General features: G+C 34.3%; 1 protein-coding gene across 1 annotated transcript in view; it reads left to right on the top strand.

Annotated features, from left to right (window-relative positions):
• ATRNL1 (attractin like 1) overlaps positions 1-20,741 on the top strand; it is an 829,354-nt gene that overhangs the window by 585,869 nt on the left and 222,744 nt on the right. Inside the window, 1 exon segment of the mRNA XM_017543810.2 lies at positions 9,944-10,051. Within this exon segment, the coding sequence (XP_017399299.1) occupies positions 9,944-10,051 (108 nt within the window).

Raw genomic sequence — 20,741 nt, 5'->3', positions numbered from 1 at the left:
ACCTTTTGATACTTATTGAGAGAGCTAGGTTGATTGTACTTGAGATTAACTGCTGTTGCTGTTTTCTGAATTATGTGTTAAATAACTTTACTTGAGGATGGTAAAGCCTATTTCTTGTGCCATTTTCTTCCAAGCTAATTCTAACACCATAGGAATGGACTTACTGAGAAATACAGAGAAGTTATGTTTTAAAAAAATAATGAATCTTATTTATTTAGCTCCAGTGTGCCTAATGATTTACAGAGGTGATTTCAATTTATCTTAATCTTGATAAACCCAGTGTTATCCTTTGGCCAGTCTGCTCCTTACCATTTTGGTTATTAAGATTCCGGCTCGTTTCTGTTTCTTGAATATTTTAAGTTCAGGCTTGCCTAAAAACTTGGCACTTGCTCTTCCCTCTGCCTGAAATGTTCTTTTCTAGCTTCCTTTGTTCCGTTCACCTACTATTCCATTTGCCCCCCTACATTTTCTGGCTTCTGTGTAATTAGGTTGGATTGTGTGACTATTTCTGATAATGATGTGTCACTTCTGTGCTGAAGCACTGAAAAGTCCATACACAATTCACTAGTCTCTTTTTGGCCGTGATTCTTCAAAGAGTCTGGGGTTGAGATGGAAAGTGACAAGATTGAAGCAACCTATATTGCTGAATTACCAGATGTGAAGTTACCTAGACCAGAGGATTTTGTGTGAGCAAAACATAAACTTTTCTGTGTTCAATTATTGAGCTTTTGGGGATGTATGCCTATCCTAATTAACTATTCAAGGTTTCAGGGCAAAGGTCATTTCTCTTCTGTAACCACTCTAACTAAAAAACCATTTCTCTTCTGTAACCACGTTCCCTCTGCACTGTATCTTTCTCCTGACCATTTTGTTTCCCATAGAGATTTTTTCTGTAATACTTTTATTTATTTGTTTATGTAAGTCAACATTGAACAAACATGACTTCCATGTGCTGTTAATTATGATTCCTAAGTGCCCAGAGTATTCTTTAAAATTGTCAATAGGCATTCATTTTTCACTTTCATTTGTTTTAAAGTCAACAAGTACAAAAAGCAAGATAAAATACTATCTTGCAAAGGTCCATTGAATTTCCTGTTGGTCCCCAGAAAGGATAGCCCGTATCAAGCCATAGCACAGTTTTTAATACTCTTCTAGATAAATCCATTTTGCATGATTTCTTTTATCCTAAAATGAGATCATCTTTGGCAAAGTCTGTATCAGTGATGCTATCTATGTCAATACAGAAAAGATTTAGAGTCCATATTTTAATTTTAAAATTGCCTGAAGAGTCACCTTTGAAAATTCAGCAATATTTTTGCATATATGAAGGTCTTCATCCACTAACGAATAGCTTTATTGCTTTCAATTGCAGGCTACACAAATACTTCCTCCAATATCAGACTGTACTGTCTGCCAGTTGCCTGCTTCCAGTTTCCTGGCACATGGTTTGGAAGAGTCCGGGTATTTACGTGTGTGTGTGTGTGCCATGGAGAAGCTTGCTGAATAGAATCAGGAGAGTCACTGTATACATCAGTTCCTAGAAAAAGGGGCATCCAGTAGGAGCTCAGTAAAAATTCATTCAGTTAATTATTACAGACAAATTTATTCACCATGAAAATCCTGATATGAGCAGACTGTCTATCACATGTTTTTACAAATCGGCTTTTATTATTTTTTAAACAATGAAAGAAAAAAAGGAAATTTTTCCTAGAATTTTAGTCTGAACTATTCAAGATCATCCTTTGGAATTTGAAGTAAAGAATTTTATCATCTGCTTCGCTTTCAGTCCTTAATGAAATTTCTTGACAAGGCACTAAGACTTTACTGAGACTTATCTTCTTATGGCTAATGCATGAAGAGATGTGCCATATGACATATGGAGCTTCATTTCGCATTAGTGAACAAAGTAAGATATGTGATCAAGTATAAGACAAAAAAATGTACACATGGGTATATCATCTGCACAATCAAAGTTTTACATGGAATATTAACTTTTCAGTATTATGAAGATTTAAGTGATTTTATTTTGAAAAGGTGTTCAGAAGTTGGAATTCTTTGTCAATGAAAAGTCAGCAGGCACACAGTTGAGGAAGGCCAGGGATTGTCTGTGCTGGAAAATGTTAAGTGTTTTGATTAGACTAAAAAGAAATGGTGAAATTCGAATCCTTTCCTAATTTACTTCAAAATACTCAGTGTTAGCAAACATTAGAAATTTCTGGAATGGAATGATAGATAGGGATATTATTTTACTTTTCTTTGTTTGTTCCACACTGCAAATTAGCCTGATCATCCCTGCAACCAAAAAATGATTTTACCAAGGTCTATCCAAAGATATAAAGCTTAACTGATTTGATTAACAACCTTGTGATATGCTTCAAGACACGTCTTTGTGTTGAGAACAGTTCAAAGTTTGGTAAAGTTCTATCCCCCGCTTTTTTTTTTTTTTTTTTTTTTCTGAGATGCAGTATTGATCTGTTGCACCATGCCAAAGTGTAGTGGCCCAGTCTTGGCTCACTGCAACCTCCACCTCCTAGGTTCAAGCAATTCTCCTGCCTCAGCCTCCTGAGTAGCTGGGATTACAGGTGTGTCCCACCAGGCCTGGATATGTTTTTCGTATTTTTTAGTAGGGACGGAATTTCAACATGTTGGCCAGGCTGGTCTTGAACGCCTGACCTCAGGTGATCCACCCGCCTTGGCCTCCTAAACTGCTGGGATTATAGGCATTAGCCACTGTGTCTGGCCCCTATCCCTTTTAAATTAAACTTATTTTCATGAAGACTTATAGTGATATATCAATGGACAGATGTCAGGTGTCCCTTCCATTTTCTTGACTTCAAAATTTAATGACAAAGACTTGCCCCTGTAAGAAGTACTATTTCGTCTCCCATGATGTTTAAGTAGGAATGGATAGCATGGATATGTAAAGATAAGGAAGATTTGCTAATGAAGATTATTTATTTTCTTTGACATTTCCTAAATTAACCTAAACAATGACAGCCCATGCTTAAAATGACCATACTTATAAAAGTAAGGTATATTTTATTTAATTCCTGTCAGTAGAAACCTTTTAAAAATACCTTATTACAAGGAAATTATGGTGATGCTATCAGGCCATATAGTTTGTACCCCCTGCCCTTGTTAATATTGACAAGTTCCAGAGTTCCATGAGACTAATTGTATATCAAAGTTATGATATACAATCAATATGTAAGGCTGATATCTTTTAGAAAGAAGATTATTCAGTATAGAGTATAGCTGGTATTGCATATGTACCAAAATTTACTGAAAAAACAAAGTTTGAGAACCACTGAGCTATATGAAAAAAACAAATAAATGAAATGTTTCCAATTAGATATCTGAGCTTTGAGCTCATTCTGCTTTGAAGATAATTTTCAAATTTTTATCCAGCAAATAGGAATGTGTCAGTAATTCTAAAGTAGCTTTGCTGGCTTTTAGAATTTATTCCCTTTTTTTTGTTTTATTTTTAAGCATTAATACCAATTGATTGATTTATTTGTTGAAAGAATTAAAGGAAGTAGAGTTACATTTTGGTTCAGGATGAGGGGCTGTTAGCCTCTGAAGACAGCAGTAAGTTAATGACTGAATCCACTGAAATTGTGGGGGAAAAATTAGAGTATCATCTGTTAGTGCCACGTTCATAGACTTTTCTAGTGCTCATCTATTTGCCCTTTAGAGGTCTGTGATCTGCAGATTGAAGAATCTCTGGCGTAGAAGATCTGTGAGGTTCCTACCAGGTCTAAAAATCTGTAGAGTCTGTATCTTGGTCATATGAATTATAATTAGTATTATCCAGATGACAACAAGATCCTCATTTGCTGACATCATTTAATCTCTTATTTTGGCCTTTTTATTTTAATATTAGTTTGAATCATAATATATTTACTTTGAGTGATAACATGTTTAATGTATATGCATGAATCATGCTTATACTTTCTACATACATTGGCATGCATATTTACTACATATGCATAGGTATATACATATATATAAACTTATTGTATTAGTTCATTTTCATGCTAGTGACAAAGACATAGCCGAGACTGGGAAGAAAAACAGATTTAATTGGTCTTACAGTTCCACATGGCTGTTGAGCCCTCAGAATCATGGTGGGAGGCCAAAGACACTTCTTACATGGCAGTGGTAAGAGAAAATGAGAATGAAGCAAAAGCAGAAACCCCTGATAAACCCATCAGTTCTCATGAGACTTATTCACCATCATGAGAATAACATGGGAAAGGCCAGCCCCCATGATTCAGTTACCTTCCCCAGGTCCCTCCCGAAACATGGGAGATTTCTGGGAGATACCATTCAAGTTGAGATTTGGGTGGGGATATAGTCAAACCATATCACTTATCTATGCTATTAACATTTTAGAGGATATTTTGAAATCTGTGTTTTAATCAAAGATCTGAAAACATTTTCCATTTTTCCTTTGTCTTTCCTCTGTCTAGTAGCAGGCTTGATGATACTGAAATGTAGGTTTAGATTTTGGCACATTACTGCCCAAGCAGCAATCCTAAATACCTGAACAACCTACCTGGAAAATCTGCTATGGCTATTTGACATTTTGCTTTTGAATAATGAAGAGAAAAATAAGTAATCTTAAGGTTTTGTGGATTCTTGAACTATTAAAGGCCTCTGGACAGTCACTGAAGTTTATTTTGCAAGTTAATACAAATATTGCAAAAATACCAGTTGGCAAAAAAATTTCAAAAATCATTGCAAATGATTATTATCAGCCAGCTCGGTGAGTACCTGTCAGGAAGCTAGTGGAACTTTTCTATTTTTAAGTTAACACACTACTTCAAACACAGTATATTGCCAGTAGGTCAAAGATTGTAAAAGCCTAGAAAAAAAAATGATGCCTATAACCCGAATAAAGATGTTTTTCCAAGCCACTCCCATAATGACTAACATCACTATCTAGGAAAATCAGTCTCACACTGGAAGACTGAAAGCAAAAGATTTCCGGTATTATTCTGAACAAGAATTTGAACCTTGTGCCTTGAAGATTTAGTTATATAAAATGGTAGAATACCGTGCTTTTCTAACTTAATGTGAGTAAAAGTTCTCACCACTTCTCATTTCTTCTTTACACCATCCTAACACCAAAAGAAGAAAATCAATTTTTTACTTGTATTACTCTATGTTAAATATGTTTGTGTTGAAACCCTCTTATTTCATGAATTCTTGCATAACCTTTAATTCAGAGCCTTTTAGTTTATAGCTCAAAACTAATGACAAAATCATTGTGAGTGCTCTTTTTATACCTTTCCAAATATTTTTGAATATAACTGCTGTTAGAAATATTAATGCATTGTGATGACTTTATGACAGTTGTTTTCTATGATCTTTGCAGTATTGCAATAAGCTAGATGATGAAAAACAATATGAAATCTGATATTGATTTGAAATGCAAGTCCACAAAATATCCTCATTCTAAAAAAATGAATGTCTACCTACTTTCAAGGATAAGACACAAATTCTAGAATATCAAAGGATATATAAGAGTTTTGGAAGTTTATTCATAGAATCGGTTTTATCATAACTTGTTTTACCTGCATTTGGACAAAACAGATTTTTATACTATACTTCATTCACCCATTCATTGTTTATTCATCAAACACTATTGACTATAAACTAAGTATTGTGGGGAATGAAAAACAAAAATAGACTTTTGCCTTAAAGAAGGTCCCAGGAAAGCAAGGAGACATAAAGAGTTAGTGCCATATTAATATCACAAATAATTCATAGGAGAGGTGATTATTTCAAACTTGAGGTGGGGTAGAAGGACATTTGAAGGTGGAAGACAGAATAGATAGGGAACCTATACAAAAGAGTCATGTAGTAGGAGGTATGGAGACAATTGCAGGCATAGTTAGTTATTGCTTTGTTTTTATGTGTGTATTTTTAAGGATTATTATTCTAAAGTCTATCAAAGAGTTGTATGCCTTAAGGTATTTGGAAAGGTAGTTAGTTGAAGTTTGGAGAATGATACCATATTTGAAGTAGTAATATTAAATGGAAGAATTATCTGTATTCATATTTGATAGAATCAGTGACTCTACCTGGTTGTCAAATTCAAGCACAGATTTTCTTTTTTTTTTTTTCCTTTTGAGACAGAATTTTGCTCTTATTTTCCAGACTGAAGTGCAATGGCACAATCTTGGCTCACTGCAACCTCCACCTCCCGGGTTTGAGCGATTCTTGTGGCTCAGCCTCCTGAGTGACTGGGATTACAGGCATGTGCCACCATGCCTGGCTAACTTTTTTTTTTTTTTTAGTAGAAATTGGGTTTTGCCTTGTTGGCCAGGCTGGTCTTGAACTCCTGACCTCAAGTGATCCACCTGCCGCGGCCTCCCAAAGTGCTGGGATTACAGGCGTGAGCCACTGTGCCCGGCTTGACTTTCATATCACTTTTAATTCCAAGATTTGTTTTATAAGAGATTTTGAATAGCAAAATAGTTATTATGTACAACAAGTAAGATACTAACATCTCTTTAATTTTTAAATTTTCTTCACAACAATGTTTATGGCAGTATGGTTATAATCTATTGTATTATGATCAATTTGTTCTTTTGGCTTTATCGTTCTGCTGAATAACTGGCAATAGCAGATCAGTTATAAAACAGACACATCTGTTATATGGCTTCTTATGGATGTACAACATGTTAAACTTCATCTTATATAAAAATGCAATCTTAGAAAATAGATTCATTTTCAAAATTTCTTAAGAAAATGCTATATATTTTTTCTTAATTTTCAGGTTGAATTTTTATCATTCTTAGTCACAAATGGTGGAAGGCAGTTCTAAATCTAAATTCATTTTACCATAATAATGACATTTTCCAACTGTCTCATAAATTTGCAACATTTGTTAAAAGGGAGACTAGTGGAGCAAAATGTGTCACTATTGCTGAAGAAAATGGGCCTGTGGTAATTAGTGTGCCATCTTCAGAGACAAAAATAGTGCTTGAAATTTAACATTATAATTGTACCAATTAGCAGTTATTGAGTGCTCACCATGTGCCAGCCTCTGTGCTGAACAGTACAAGTGCATCATCTCTTTAGTCTCAACCTTATGACTTAAAAATATTATTGCTGTTCCCATTTAATAGAAAGAAGGAATGAGTGAAAGGTCTCAGTAATTAGATTATCATCCAATTGCTAGTAAGTACAACAGCTGGGATTTAAAATAGGTCCTCTAAGGTATAGGCATAGGGTAGGTACTGTTATTACATATAGATGAGAAAAATTGAGGCTTAGAGAGGTCTAAATAATTTGGGTAAGCTCAAACAGCTAAAAAGTGGAGAAACTGGTATTTAAAAGCAGGTTCTTCTCATTCCAGTGCCTCACTGTACTGCATGTCATTATTCATACTATATTCTTAAATACTTAAGTTGTAAGCATTTTATCTACCTCTTCCTTGTTCTGAGATAGAAGACAAAATTCAGGAAGTAATGCATCCAGTTGTTAATTGGCCAGAAGGAGGACAATTGTTAAGAATAGGGAGGAGGGCAGAAATTAGTTGCAGCAATAATCACAATTCACTCCATTGGATTATTTTAGGGCTATCACATTAAAGCAAGAGTGTTGCCGGGGAAATGATTTACTTTTCCTAAATCTCACAGTAAAAACATCTGCATTAGTCTCCTGAAGTCAGAAACCCAGCTGTTTCAACAAGGCTTCTCTAACTAGTCTTCCACTAGGTGATCCAGAATAAATTTATTTGTGTAATTCTCTATTTGCAACTTTACTGATACACAATATTGTGCCTTAATTAGTTCCATTTTACCAGACTTGCTTTACAAACTATAGTGTTAAAGTCCTGGGCAAGAACAATGTTTTCTTCTTCTTTATATAGTTAATTTAGTAGACATTCAATTTTTAAAAAGTGATGGAAACACAAAGCTCAGAAAACAAACTAAAATTTGTAAATATGCTTTTGCATTCTACAAATTTAACAATTGAACAAAAGTATCAGTTACTGACTTTTTTATTGTGAGTTTTGAGAATCGCAATAATTATAGTCCATGGAACTATATTCTTGGTCAAAGATTGTGAGTTTGGAGTATTTGTTAAATTATATTACTATGTGTGATATTGAGTATTCATTAATTCTACTTTGTAGACCTTTTACTTTTAAATATAAGGAAAAGGTGAGATGAGGAAAAGGAAGCTGTTCATTTTGTCTAACAATCACTTGTCATGTGAGATGCCATTTATATGCTGAGGAGAACTAATACAAATGGAGAAAAATGATAATACAAATCTTGGACAATTGTGTTCAAACACAAGGAGAAATTTACAATTTTTTCAAGACTATTTGTACATGACTATTGGAAGGGTTGATTGTTTATTTGTGTGTGTGTGTTGTCTGGGCAAGTTAGTGTGTGTGTTTTTACCAAAGACAAAGAACCTGGTATCTTCTGCACTTAGTATCCCTTAGCATTAGAAATAATATCATGTTTGCATTTTGCATAGACATACTATTCAGATCTGTTACCCATTCTTATTGAGAGAGGCATTCTCTTTACCAGCAGCTTTATTTTTAATAATATAATTTTGAACGTATATTAAAGTGAATAATTTGACAATTTAGATCACATTTGCTTTTTACTTTGAATATATATTTTTAAATGAATTCATTACTTCAAAAATATATAATCTATAAACTTAAACTATTACTTATTAACAGTACATTATTTCTATCCAATATTGTTACATGAATGTTCTCTTTTTAATAACAAAAACAAGGAATTAGAACAAAAATTTTAGATAATAAACTGTGATGGCAGTTTATTATTTAAGCTTCTGTTTAAATAAACTTTTGTTTAAATAATGTGGCTTGTCTTACTTTATCATCTATAAGGGAATTTTATGACTGTTGAATGACAGGACCACATCCAAAGAATAGTAGTTAACATTTTAAGTGAATGCCGGAGAATCTTTAAGTATATCTATGAATAATGAAGCCATTCATTGTGTTCATGGATTTTGCCTTTCTTCAATAATATTATTTTCTTCTCATTTTAAGGCGTATTTAATTGCAGCACACATCCTATTTTAATATTTAATAATAATTTTATTAGCTGTGTAGAATGAGAAGGGCAAGAATTGCAATATCTAGTGCTGGTCATCAATTTTTTCTTATCATTACAATTACAAGGAGAGGCAAAAATATAAATTAGCTTCGTAGTTGGTTGGGACTTGATAGTTTATTGGTTTTTGCTTGGGCAAAGCCCAGAATAGGCACAAGGAGAAAGAAACAAGTAACTGGGTATGCTGTCAAAGTCCTTGCACACAATTTCTGCAACTTACTAATCATTCCTCATTTTGAATAATAAACAGAGGCTTTGAACAAAATTATAATAAACACTGCCAATAGTAATTCCTTCTGGTTCCACAACAATTGACAGGAACCTTCTGGTTCCTGATGACTTAACCAAACTTAGTCTTGGCAGGTTTATGTTCCTTTAATTTCTATTAATGTATTTTGGCAACTTTTCATTGTCTTTTCTTAAATATTTTTACTGTTTCTCTCTTTTTTAGCTAAGGATTAAGTATCAGTTATTTTGAGTGGGAAACTTTGGCATAGCTATCATTGTAATAACACTTTTTACTTAAGTAGCCTCTCTCACCTAAGGCCTTCAAAGTGCTTTTGAGTACACTGTATTAGACCTGCAGGATGGAGGTTAGCGGAAAAGTTATTTGTAAGCACCGTACATTTAAAGCCTCTGTGGAAATATAACCAAGGCCATGGGGATAAAGTAATTTTAATCTTTAGTACTCTAGATATGGATATGTATATAATATGATTCCTAACTTTCAATGCCATTTGTTAAAAAAGGGAAGCAGATATTGTTGCATTTCATGTGCCTTTAAACCTATTTTAAGACAAATCATTTTTAACCCCCTCCAGCAACTGCTTCGAGAACGACAGCAGATGGCCAGCCGTCCCTTTGCTTCTGTTGATGTAGCACTGGAAGTGGGAGCTGAACAAACAGAGTTTCTGCAAGGGCCATTAGAGGTAGGAGCAGCGGTGCTGAAAGGGGACCACTATGCTTTGAATATTTATTATATTACTTCTCTAATCTACATCTGCTTGTGAAGCCAAACAGAGACTGATTATCTAGAGTTGACAAGATTCAGCTACATGTGTTATGCCATTTTCAAGTTACATAGTTTTAACAGTATGACATGAGCTGTAACAAAAGCCACTGGAGAATCTATTAGCCTAGGCAAGAATGACAGACTGCTCACCTGGCAGCCTTTCTCTGACAGATAAGAGCTGAAGGAATTTAAGATACAGGTATGATCAAAGAAACAAAGTGCCTCTATTTAGTCTTTGGAGTACGCACTGGCCCCTAGTTAACAATTCACATCTATCTTTATTAACAAAGTTTACTTAGAAAAGGTGGGTGGAGATGAGTTGCATTTTAATTTCATAGCTTCATTTTTGAATGTTGAAAAGTGAACGTTCCTCACGTATAAAATGAATGTTTTTATTTGTGGTTAATTGCTGTATTATTACATTCCTTTATTGCAAAGGCAGAAATAGAGTATGATGAAACAGAAATCATTATATGCAACTAAACATGGTATTAGAATCCAAGAATAATACACGAAGTGGTTTCTAAAAATAATAACCCCTAAAGAAGCAAAATTCACAAATTCTGATTAATGACTATTCAAAGAATTATGATACATACTAATTTCATCATACGTTTATTACTTTAATTTACATCTTATATGTGGCAAGATATTTAAATAGAAAGATTAAGAAACTGTAGAATTGGCCGGGCGCGGTGGCTCACGCCTGTAATCCCAGCACTGTGGGAGGCCGAGGCGGGTGGATCACGAGGTCAAGAGATCGAGACCATCCTGGTCAACATGGTGAAACCCCGTCTCTACTAAAAATACAAAAAATTAGCTGGGCATGGTGGCGCGTGCCTGTAATCCCAGTGACTCAGGAGGCTGGGGCAGGAGAATTGCCTGGACCCGGGAGGTGGAGGTTGCGGTGAGCCGAGATCGCGCCATTGCACTCCAGCCTGGGTAACAAGAGCGAAACTGTGTCTCAAAACAAAACAAAACAAAACAAAACAACAACAACAAAAAACTGTAGAATTGAAACATTTTATTCTCTTTTTTAAAAATGGCATTATTTGCCTAATTTTATGTTGCCATTTTCAGATTTTATTTTTTGTCAAGGAAAATAGGGAGTAGAAAATAGGATCCTTCAAACACCTAGGTATAAATATAATTAATTCTGTCTGTAGTATTTTTGGTTATTCTGAAAAAAATAAGACAAAGTCACAACTCATGGATGCTACTCAAAGGGTCTGTTTTTAGAGGAAATGAAATATTGGTGTGCATGTTTTTATATGATTTTTAAGAAGTTTTTGTGTACTTGATTTTTTACTACTCTAGATCACAGGTTATCATGGAAACTTAGAACATTAGGAAATTTATGTGTATATCTTATATTTGTTGTAGAAAAAATTTACAAAACAGATAATAATTAAATGAAAGTTACAGCAAGTGCTGTAATTTCATTTTGGTTCCTTGTTTCAAATAACTTTTGTAAAAAGTCTTTTGCAAACAGAAAACTTAAACTATTCTCGGACTATTATAAATTCTTTTTCCCCCATCTGTGTAAAATATTTTCAAATACTGCTAAAAATCGAGAAAGAAGGGAGAAAATGTAAGTAATGCACACATAGACCAACAAAGAAAAGATATAATCAAAGAACTAGAAAATTTACAAGCTTAAGGAGCAACTATGACACACACATGTGTCACCATAGTTTGTCAGTTGCATATTAATAATGTTCAATGATGTATTGTTAGGTGCCCATGTGTTCACAATCATATTTTCATGTTTTATTTTTTCCAAATTTTGTTTCCTTCTTTATCACTGTGAATTTTTAACCTTAAATTTTATTTTGCAGAGTTAAAAAATGTCTACCCCTTCTTTTACTTCATATTTTCTGATATTCCCTCTTTCATTCTTTTATATCCAATTTCACTGTATCTTTTTGCTTTACACCTATGCTTTGTGGAAAAAACTGCTAGCTTTTTTATTTTTTCATTTACTCCATTAAGTTTTTTAGGTGATATTAACACTGATGTTAACTACTGTTTACCAAGGCTTATTTCAGCTACCCCGTTTTGTGTAAGTGTTTGTGTGTGTGTGTGTGTGTGTGTGTGTGTGTGTGTGTGTGTGTGATTACTAGCTTTGCTTCCTTTTGGTTCTTTTTCCCAGCTTCTGTCCATAAACTGATTTTCATCTACTAAACAGAATACTGCATGTTCTATTTTTATGTTTCTGATAGCTATCATTTCCTTATCAAGATTCATAGTGATTTTTCCTACCTATGTTTAAAGCTTATTAAACCATTCCTCCACTGACCATCTCAAATAAAATTAATACTTTAGCATGCTCTCAACTTCCTCTGTTTCTCCTTCCATATATTAATACTACCTGGAATTTGTATTCAGATCTCATGAATGAACTTCTTTCTTTATTATGGCCTATGTAAACAACAAATAACTTCCTTTGGTCTCCTTTACTTTTGATATCTAGTTGTTTGCTTATGCGTTTCTTTTATTTTTCGCTAAGATAAACTCTCCAAAATATTTTTTTCAAAGAGAAACTTTGGGGCCAGCACGATGGCTTGCATCTGTAATTCCAGCACTTTAGGAGGCCAAGGCAGGTGGATCATTTGAGGTTAGGAGTTCAAGACTTGCCCAGCCAACATGGTGAAACACTATCTTTACTAAAAATACAAAAATTAGCCGGCATGGTGGCGCATGCCTGTAATCCCAGTTACTCTGGAAACTGAGGAAGAAGAATTGCCTGAACTCAGGAGTTGGAGGTTGCAGTGAGCCAAGATTGCACCACTGCATACCAGCCTAGGCAACAGAGTAAAACTCCTTCTAAAAAAAAAAGAGAGAGAGAGAGAGATCATGTACGAGAGAAAATAACTTTGGCATTCTCTTTGAGAATTTTAATGCCTACCAATATGTTTTTCTCAGATGTATATGGCAGTTTAATTGAATATAAAATTTTGTTTTAAGTCTGATGTCAGTTTGATTTTTTGTCCTTTGTAAATGATCTCCATTTTGTTTTTATAATTTTTCAGAATTTTCTCGTTTCTCAGTGTTCATACATTTTTCTCCAATGTGTCCATACACACACACACACACACACACACATATGCATGCACATGTTTCTAATTTTTTCCCGAATAATAAAAGATGCAAATAATTGGCATATTTGCTTGATCAGAAGTTGAGGTGGGGAGAAGTGAATCTTTAGGGTTATCCAGTCATCTGCTTCTATGGCTATGAGATTTTCTGTCATCAGTATATTAGTGAGGGTTCTATAGAGGGACAGAACTAATAGCAATAGGCCATCTGCAAGCTGAGGAGCAAGGAGTGCCAGTCCAAGTCCCAAAACTGAAGAATTTGGAGTCTAGTGTTTCAGGAGCAGAAGCACCCAGCATGGAAGAAAGATAGGCTGGGAGGCTAGGTCGGTCTAGTCTTTTCACATTTGTTTTTTTTGTTTGTTTGTTTGTTTTCTGCCCGCTTTATATTCTAGCCCCACTGGCAGCTGACTAGATGCTGCCCACCCAGATTAAGGGTGAGTCTGCCTTTCCCAGCCCACTGACTCAAATGTTCATCTTCTTTGACAATATCCTCACAGACTCACCCAGGATTGATACATTGCATCCTTCAATCCAATCAGGGTGACACTCAGTCTCCAGCCTTAGGCTGCAACTTGACTGGTTCTGCTGCTTTCCTACCCCATAGCAGGTGGGATAGGTACCAATCTGTCCAGGACAATGTGGACTCTGGCCCATATTATCTCTATGTTTAAAAACAGGACAGGGAACAAATGACTTATTCCGATTTGCTATTTGTGTTGTCTGTGGGGCCATTTGTGCAAGTGCTTGGTATAACATAAAGCATATATTAATTGTTGGAATTCTTACTATATTTCATTTTTGACTCAGTTCTTTTAATAAGTGGCATGCCTCTATTTCTTTTGTATCACTTTTTTCAGATATTTAAATTGAGTATTTCACAGAAAAAAATAATTACATGTAAATTCTCATTTAGGAAAGGCCTTTATATTTGGGGATCAAGATATGGTTATTAATGTATGGTATTTTTATGGAAATAGCTTTATTGAAATATAGTACATATATCAATAGTTCATCCATTTCATATATACAATTCAGTGATTTTTGAAATATTCAAAGTTATGTAACCAACCACCACCAAAGTCAATTTTGGAACCTTTTATCACACCTGAAAGAAACCCTGTATCTTTTAGCAGTCCCCTACACCACATTTTTCTTCAGCCATCCCCACCGCATGTCCTAGCCCTAGGCAAGAATTAATCTACTATCTTTATAGATTTTACTGTTTCGGACATTTCACACAAATAAAACTATATACAATGTGATCTTTTGTGACTAACTTCTTTCACTTAGCATAATGTTTTTAAAGTTGCTACACGTTGTAGCATGTGTTAGTGCTTCATTCATTCCTATTGTCAAATGACATTCCATTGTATGGATGTGGCAGTTTGTTTACATATTAATTAGTTGATGAATATTTGAGTTGTTTCTACTTTTTGGATACTATAAATGATGCCACTGTGAACATGTGCGTAAAAAATTGTATAAACATGTTTACATTTCTTTTGAGTATATGCCTAAGAATGGAATTGCTGGATTATATCATAACTTTTTACCTTGTTGAAAAAGACTTTCTTTCTCCATTGAATAGCCTAGAGACCCTTGTTGAAAATCAGTTTACCATAAACATGAGTATTTGTTGCTGGACTCTCAATATTATTCTATCGATCTATTTATCTATTCTTATGACAGTACCACACTGTCCTAATGACTCTACCTTTGCAGCAAGTTTTGGAATCTAAAAGTGTGAGTCATCCAAATTTACTCTTTTTAAAGATTATTTTGGAGATTGAATTTGAACTTCCTAGGTCTTGGGAACAATCGAAATGTTTAAATTGAGTTTAAAAAATTATTTTTCAAAATCCCTTTACATACACTATCTCAATTTTATTTGAGTCTTAAGTCAATCCTATAAAAGAAGTCGAGCATATTTCATTATTTTTTCTATTTACCATTGAGGAAACTGAGGCTTTGAGAGCTTATGTCCTATGCTCAAAATCACAAATTCAGTCACCAGTAGAGCAAGAACTAGGGTTCAAATCTCATATTGGCCAAAGGGTTTCTTTCCCACACCACTCTTAATGTATGCTGGTTTTAGTTCAAACTGAGAATACATCTTAGATCCTAATATATCTATAGAATATTTTTTGTAAAGAAAAGAGTTTCTTAAAGCATACAGTTACTTAAAGTTCATGTAGTATACTTTGATTCCAGGTGCTCAAATAGTCATAGGTTAACTGTGGATCTTAAGGAATAACTTTCCGTTGGAAAGTTATAGGCTGTCTTAGTATATTAGAGAATTCCAGAAGTTATCAACTGTAATCTAAATTGCTATAAGGAAGTCAAAGTGATTTACTAAACTGTAATAAACTCAGCACACAAGCTTTCTGTTATTTTATATTAGAAGTTTCTCATAAAAATAACTTTTGTAATTTTGCTATGCTAATAAAGTATCAGGGCTCTATAGAAAGAAAGTATTTTTAAGATGGTTTTATTTGGTAATGATCGTCAAGTACACTAATTAATAATTTTAAAGACAATGTGTACAGCATGATTAATTTTCACCAAACTAATAATTTCATTATTGTTCTATGTATATATTTTAACTTCTTTACACCAGAATTTTCATTTTACAAATTTGTAGTGTTTTGATTTTCTCCACATATAAAGAAAATTATAGCTTTGGAATGCTATAAAGTGGAGTTTTCAAAAAGACATTGGACAAGTGAGACATATATATGAATTCAATCTCCCCTAACCTAGAAAAAAAATAATCTAATTTGGAGTCTACTTTCTATGTGGTAGTTCTAACAGTGCTAATTTTGACATCGCAGTGAAATTCGTTCCCTGTTTATTGGTACAGTTCAGCCTTACATCTTATGTAAGAAATCTCTCTCCCAAGGTGACAAACACATTGTTCAAGTCTAAGCCAGTCAAAGTGAAGCAGCTGTCATGTTAAGAGCATTGCTGGCCTAATTTCTGGAGCAGAATGAGCTCAGTCCTCTGCTCTTGGGCACTACCAATGGTTCCCCTAGTTCCTCATTCCTGTCCTACCATATTCATGGACAGTAGTTCCAGTGACTGGCCTAAGCAGCTTATTTGCCTTTCGCCAGGTTTTTTTTTTTCTTATAGCTGATTTGTGATATTTAATATTTTTAATTATCATTTACCATTAATATTCTGATTATGAAAAGAATACATCCTCATTACAGATAAATATTACTACAGATAAAATACAAATTAAAATATTTCATTATTCCATCACCCATACATATTCAGCATGAGAACTTCTGTTATTTCCTTCCAATAAAATTTTCTTTTTGCATGTGTGTATTTTTACAAAACTGGGAGCATATTTTATATGTGATTTTGCATTCTATTTTTTTCACTTTGTATTAGAATAAGAACATTTTTCACTTCTAACTTTGATCCAAAAATACATTTTAATTATTTTGTGGCATATCATCATTTATTTGCCTATATTTTTCAATTAGCATTATTCTAATTTCACACTATTATAAATAAGACTGTACTTAATTTTTGCATATAACTTTATCTTAATTTATGCAAACAAAACTACTGAATCAAAAGTTCTTAACTTTTAGGATCTTGAGGTACATTGCTTATTAACTTTCTAGAAATATCTCTGTTCATACTATCTTTAGCAAAGTATGAGAATTCCTACTTTCCTGCGTCCTCATCAAAAATGATTGTTAGCATTTTTACAGCTTTCTTAATTTGATACAGGAAATGTTTTCTTCTTTATTCTTTTAATCAAATTTTTATTGTTAGTGAAATTGAATATTATTGCATTGTCTGTAAATGTTTGTATTTTTCCTAGGTATTCATTTGTTGGCCATTATTCTCTTATCCTTTTCTATTTTAATACCATTTATTGATGGTCATCTGATTATATAAGAAATATTACATTGATCCTAGAAAACTTAGAAATGATAGAATAGCTCCATCAATATCTTTCTTCATCCTTCTATTGTAACATCCATTGTCTTCTTACTTGTAGATCAAATACATATTAAGCATTTGTACATTACCTGCTATAAATGTTTTTCCTATTTGGCTGTTGATTTTAAATGTTATATTTTCTCTGTTTTTAATTAATCCGCTTATTTGTATCTTTTGGTAGTATTTTTCAGACCCTGCCTTTGCTTTCTTTCATCCTGAATTTCCTATTATTTTTCCCTCTTTAAAAAACAGTCCCTTTTTTCCTCAATGGATTTGCATATTATAAAATTCTGTTTTGTTCTTTTAGTGGTTACTCTTAGCATTTTAACCGGCATAGTCCAAGTCAAAAACTAATGAACATTTTTCTCTCTTCCCAAACAATGTAAGAACAATTAAAATCTTGCTTTCAATTTTCATTGTTTTAATTACCTTTATTGTGTTCCATGAGTTTTGTCATCCCCTGAATTAAACATTATTGTTGTTGTTGTATTATATGATCAATATGTGTTTACATTTACTTGCATATTGTCTGTTTTCTTTGCTCACAGGTGCTCTTTGCCTTCAGAACTTCCTTTTAAAATGTTCCCACTTTCCTGTTCCGTATGTTTAAGAAATCCCTTTAGCATCTGTCTTTTGATAATAAACTCTCTTAGTCTTCCTAGTCCCCTCTCCAGTTTCAGTATCCTCTTATCATTTACAATCTAAGAAATGTTTTTAAAATATACTTTATCAAGCATCTCGTTATCTTTTCACTGGGAGGGCCACACTCAAACATTGTGTTCATGTGAAAATTGTTCCAGTGCTGGTTTCTGATTTCCATTGTTGCTGTAGTAGATTCCTTCATATCCTCAGAGAATATGTTCCAAGAGCCCCGGTGGATGTCTGAAATATGGGATAGTACCAAAGTGAGACATAACATACCTATGATAAAGTATGATTTATAAATTAGGCACAATAAGAGATTAACAACAATAACTCATAAAAAATAGAATAATTTTATTCTATTTTAAACATGCTACTTTGCACTTTGGGGCCATTATTAAATAAAATAAGTGTACTTGAACACAAGTACTGCAATACCACAACAGCCTATGTGATAACTAAGACATCTACGAAGTGATTAATGGGCAAGTAGTTTATACAGTGTAGATGCAGGCTGAATATGCTAGACAATGAGATGATTGACATCTTGTTTCAAGTCAGAATTATGTGCAACTTAAAATGTATGAACTGGCCGGGCATGGTGGCTCATACCTGTAATCCCAGCATTTTGGGAGGCTGGGCGGAACATAAGGTCAGAATATCGAGACCATCCTTGCCATGGTGAAACCTCATCTCTACTAAAATCCAAAAAATTAGCCAGGCATGGTGGGGCATACGTGTAGTCCCAGCTACTCAGGAGGCTGAGGTAGGGGAATCACTTGAATCTGGGAGATGGAGGTTGCAGTGAGCCGAGATTGTGCCACTGCACTCCAGCCTGGTGAAAGAGCAAGGCTCCATCTCAAAATATAAATAAAAATAAATAAAAATAAAATGTATAAACTTTTTTCCTGAAATTTTTCCATTTAATATTTTGACTATGGATAGCTGAAACCGTGGAAAGCGAACCCATGGATAAGGGGAGAACTACTGTACTAAAAACTTTCCATCTGTATAATTGTCTCTCCTTTATTAGAGAATCTAGCTTTTCTCTCCAATGCTTTCAGAATCTCTTTGTGTTTGGTGTTCAGCAGTTTTAACACAATTTTGCAAAGCACACATTTATTTGTATTTAACCTACTTGCCATATTTTGTGCTTCCTATATTTGAGGATCCAAGTCTTTGGTTACTTCTAAAAATTCTTGAGTCATTATACCATTTGTATTTTCTTCTCCATTTCTTTTATTTCCCTTCTAAGACTGATTAGATGTGTGTTAAACCTTCTCCTTCTATCTTTGCAATCTCTTTATCTTTCTCTTTTGTTTCCTATCTCCTACTCTTTGTGTTTCTTTCGGCTTATTTCTTCCAAACATTGTTCCAATTCACTAATTATTTATTTAAGTGAATGAAATCTGTTTTTGACCTGATTTCTACTATATCCATTTGGATTACTTTCAACAAATATTTTTTTTTCCATTGATTTATTTTATTGCATTTTAGGTTTTGGGATACATGTGAAGAACATGCAAGATTGTTGCATAGGCACACACGTGGCAGTGTGATTTGCTGCCTTCCTCCCCATCACCTACATCTGGCATCTCTCCCCTTGCTATCTCTCCCCAACTCCCCACTCCCACCGTCCCTCCCCTATTTCCCCCCAACTGACCCCAATGTGTAGTGCTCCCCTCCCTGTGTCCATGTGTTCTCATTGTTCAACACCCATCTATGAGTGAGAACATGCAGTGTTTGATCTTCCGCTCTTCTGTCAGTTTGCTCAGAATGATGGTTTCCAGGTTCATCCATGTCCCTACAAAGGACACAAACTCATCATTTTTGATGGCTGCATAATATTCCGTGGTGTATATGTGCCACATTTTCCGTGTCCAGTCTATCATCGATGGGCATTTGGGTTGGTTCCATGTCTTTGCTATTGTAAACAGTGCTGCAATCAACATTCATGTGCACATGTCCTTATAGTAGAACGATTTATAATCCTTTGGATATATACCCAGTAATGGGGTTGTTGGGTCAAATGGAATTTCTATTTCTAGGTCCTTGAGGAATCGCCACACTGTCTTCCACAATGGTTGAACTAATTTACACTCCCACCAACAGTGTAAAAGTGTTCCTATTTCTCCACGTCCTCTCCAACATCTGTTGTCTCCAGATTTTTTAATGATCGCCATTCTAACTGGCATGAGATGGTATCTCAATGTAGTTTTGATTTGCATTTCTCTGATGACCAGTGGTGATGAGCATTTTTTCATGGTTGTTGGCCTCATGTATGTCTTCTTTTGTAAGGTGTCTTTTTATATCCTTTGCCCACTTTTGAATGGGCTCATTTTTTTCTTGTAAATCTGTTTTAGTTCTTCATAAATTCTGGATATCAGCCCTTTGTCAGATGGGCAAACCGCAAAAATTTGTTCCCATTTCTTGGTTGCCAATTCACTCTAATGACTGTTTCTTTTGCCGTACAGAAGCTGTGGAGTTTGATTAGGTCCCATTTGTCTATTTTGGCTTTTGTTGTCAGTGCTTTTGGTGTTTTGGTCATGAAGTCCTTGCCTACACCTATGTCCTGAATGGCTTTGCCTAGATTTTCTTCTAGAGTTTTTATGGTGTTAGGTCTTATGTTTAAGTCTTTAATCCATCTGGAGTTAATTTTAGTGTAAGGAGTCAGGAAGGGGTCCAGTTTCTGCTTTCTGCACATGGCTAGCCAGTTTTCCCAACACCATTTATTAAACAGGGAATCCTTTCCCCATTGCTTGTTTTTGTCAGGTTTGTCAAAGATTGGATTATTATAGATGTGTGGTGTTGCCTCTGAGGCCTCTGTTCTGTTCCATTGGTCTATATCTCTGTTTTGGTACCAGTACCATGCTGTTTTGATTACTGTAGCCTTGTAGTATAGTTTGA

The sequence above is a fragment of the Cebus imitator genome, unplaced genomic scaffold (genome assembly GCF_001604975.1).
Source record: "Cebus imitator isolate Cc_AM_T3 unplaced genomic scaffold, Cebus_imitator-1.0 Scaffold161, whole genome shotgun sequence".
Taxonomy (NCBI): domain Eukaryota; kingdom Metazoa; phylum Chordata; class Mammalia; order Primates; family Cebidae; genus Cebus; species Cebus imitator.
The sequence above is the reverse complement of the archived record's forward strand: the minus strand, read 5'-3'. Positions and strand labels throughout refer to the sequence as shown.